The 2,453-nt window shown below is 39.2% G+C and overlaps 1 protein-coding gene across 1 annotated transcript; it reads left to right on the plus strand.

The window, feature by feature from the left end:
• The first annotated feature begins 254 nt into the window (after positions 1–254).
• LOC111905466 (peroxidase 60) lies at positions 255–1,989 on the plus strand. The gene is made up of 4 exons (XM_023901154.3): positions 255–518; positions 864–1,043; positions 1,143–1,305; positions 1,374–1,989. The coding sequence occupies exons 1-4, from the start codon at positions 279–281 to the stop codon at positions 1,811–1,813; spliced, it is 1,023 nt and encodes a 340-aa protein (XP_023756922.2). The 5' UTR covers positions 255–278; the 3' UTR covers positions 1,814–1,989.
• The last annotated feature ends 464 nt before the right edge of the window (positions 1,990–2,453 follow it).

Raw genomic sequence — 2,453 nt, forward strand, 5'->3', positions numbered from 1 at the left:
GAAAAAGGACACCCACGGCTATCTAATAATTATAAACTACAATCATGATTGAATTTAATAAATTCCTTCTTATAATATTTCTCCACTGAACTTTGAATAAAGAAAAGAAAATTTAGTCTCAAACAATGATGCCCGACACGTCTCTCCTGCTCAATGTACAAGACGAAAGTCGTGAAGACCATTGAAGCACTAATGTTACTTTCTCGTCCTTATAAGTACCCAAGAACCATTTCTTGTTTTTCACCCTCAATTCATTTAAGAACTTATTGCATAGGAAAATGTTGAGGACAGACTCTACAATAGTCGCATTAGCAGTTTGGGTCATCTTCTTCAACCTCGCTGGGCACTGCTATGGTACTCTCGGCTATGGTGGGCTCCAGTATGGGTTCTACAATGGCAAATGTCGAGCTTCAGATGTTGAAGATATCGTAAGAAGAACAGTCTACTCCAAGTTCCTAACAAACAGAAAAATTGCCCCAGCTCTTATTCGCATGCAGTTCCATGATTGCTTTGTCAATGTAAGTTTCTTATCATAATTGACTTGTACATTCTTAAAGACTTCCAAGTCTATCTATTGGTAGTGTTTTTGAGCTGCTTGTCCCTCTTGATTATATCACTGTCAGTATCAGGCATCATACGTATTGTTCTTCGATTATTGCTTCCTTTGGTATTCTGTTCCCAGATGCTTGCTGGTTTTTCTATTGGTTTTAAAATAGCTTCTGTTCTAAAAAATTTGGATTTTACAATGCATGCAGCGCCTAGTTTCTTGAAGAACAGTTTTTGCATGGTTATGTTTTATGTTTCAAAAAACCCTAATCATTCTAACTTTTCATGAATCTTTCTAACTTTTCATGAAACAAAAGGGTTGCGATGCGTCCATCCTACTAGACGGACCCAACTCTGAGAAAACCGCACCCCCAAATTTAAGCGTTAGAGGCTATGACGTCATTGATGCTGCTAAAACCGCAGTCGAGAATGTATGCCCAGGAGTGGTTTCTTGTGCAGATATAATTGTTATGGCTACAAGAGATGTCGTCTCCTTCGTAAGAAACCATAACTTTTTTCCATTCATCAATATTAAATGCATGGGATTTCATGTAATTCTTACTCCGTATAATAACCTTAAGATAATGTAAATGCAGAGCGGTGGAGCTAGATACAGTGTCCAAACAGGAAGAAGGGACGGACTTGTGTCTCTTGCACAAAATACTTTAACCCTCCCACCTCCTACTTCATCGGTGTCAAGTGCCATTCGAGCATTTGCTCTCAAGGGATTCACAGCCACCGACATGATCTATCTCCTTGGTAATTAATTCACCAACTTCTTATCAATATTAAGCATCAAAAATTTGCTTAACGTGTGTAATGTACAGGTGGTCACACTATCGGAATCGCTCATTGTTCATTGTTTAAAGACCGTCTTTACAATTACAAGAACACTGGGAAACCAGACCCAACCATGGATTTATCGCTGTTATCATCGTTGAAGAGTAAATGCCCTCAGAACACGACAGCGGATCCCACTGCCAACTTGGATCAAAACCCTTTTAGCTCTGCAGTTGTGGACAAATCTTTCTACAGTCAAATTATTATGGGTAGAGGAGTTCTTCAATTTGATCAAGATTTGGCATCAGACCGCCTCAGCAAGTCCACAGTTGCAGCCATTGCGCGTTCCTCCGATTTCAACGCCCGGTTCGGTCAGGCCATGATTAAGCTTGGTGCCACCCAAGTTCTTACCGGGAAACAAGGCCAGATCAGGAAATCATGCCGAGCAGTCAACGTAGTACCAACTTTAACTTCTTTAGTTAATTGATTGAATGCTGTATATGATTTTTAAACATTTTTTCATACATGTCCTTTTGTTTCACATATATTGTTATCGGTTTATTCATATGACTTTTTTGTATTTATTGAGCTATGTATGTATTTGAGGGATTAAATATCGTATTTGTTTGATTGTGGGGAATTTTGAAATTTGTATTTTGATCATTTCTTTTTGAATAATCAATCATGTCCTTGTTGTTTCACAGATTATTGTGTATGTTACTACATCGGTCTCTGTATTTTAATTTCAACCCCTCATCGAATTACACAGTTATATTTAGATTGTTTTGCGATTGTCTTGGGTTGGATAGAATATGGCTAGAGTCATTGCTTGGAACTCCATCATTGACATATTCAAAGCAAAACTCTCGAAATGGAAGATAAATGTGGTGTCTATTGTCTAATATTGGAGGTGTTAGTGTAGACGGTGCAACGACCCAATTGCAAGAGCGGGCCTCTACCAACTGAGCTATATGCCCCCGAGCCAAGTGGAGCATGCATGAAGGAGTCAGACGCTTCTTCTATTATTTTCCCTAGCTAGCGCAGCTAGGCCATCCTGGACTTGAACCAGAGACCTCGCCCGTGAAGTATATGCCATGGTTCCTTACTTCGAGGGTATAGATATCTAA

This window comes from Lactuca sativa, chromosome 6 (genome assembly GCF_002870075.4).
Source record: "Lactuca sativa cultivar Salinas chromosome 6, Lsat_Salinas_v11, whole genome shotgun sequence".
In the NCBI taxonomy this organism is placed as follows: Eukaryota; Viridiplantae; Streptophyta; class Magnoliopsida; order Asterales; family Asteraceae; genus Lactuca; species Lactuca sativa.

What these genes read in the sequence shown, in the direction of transcription:
- LOC111905466 (XM_023901154.3), top strand. Translation starts at nt 279, where the DNA reads ATGTTGAGGACAGACTCTACAATAGTCGCATTAGCAGTTTGGGTCATC. An exon ending in CAAGAGATGTCGTCTCCTTC is followed by an intron (nt 1,044 to 1,142) that starts GTAAGAAACCAT and finishes ATGTAAATGCAG; the next exon opens with AGCGGTGGAGCTAGATACAG. An exon ending in CGACATGATCTATCTCCTTG is followed by an intron (nt 1,306 to 1,373) that starts GTAATTAATTCA and finishes TGTAATGTACAG; the next exon opens with GTGGTCACACTATCGGAATC.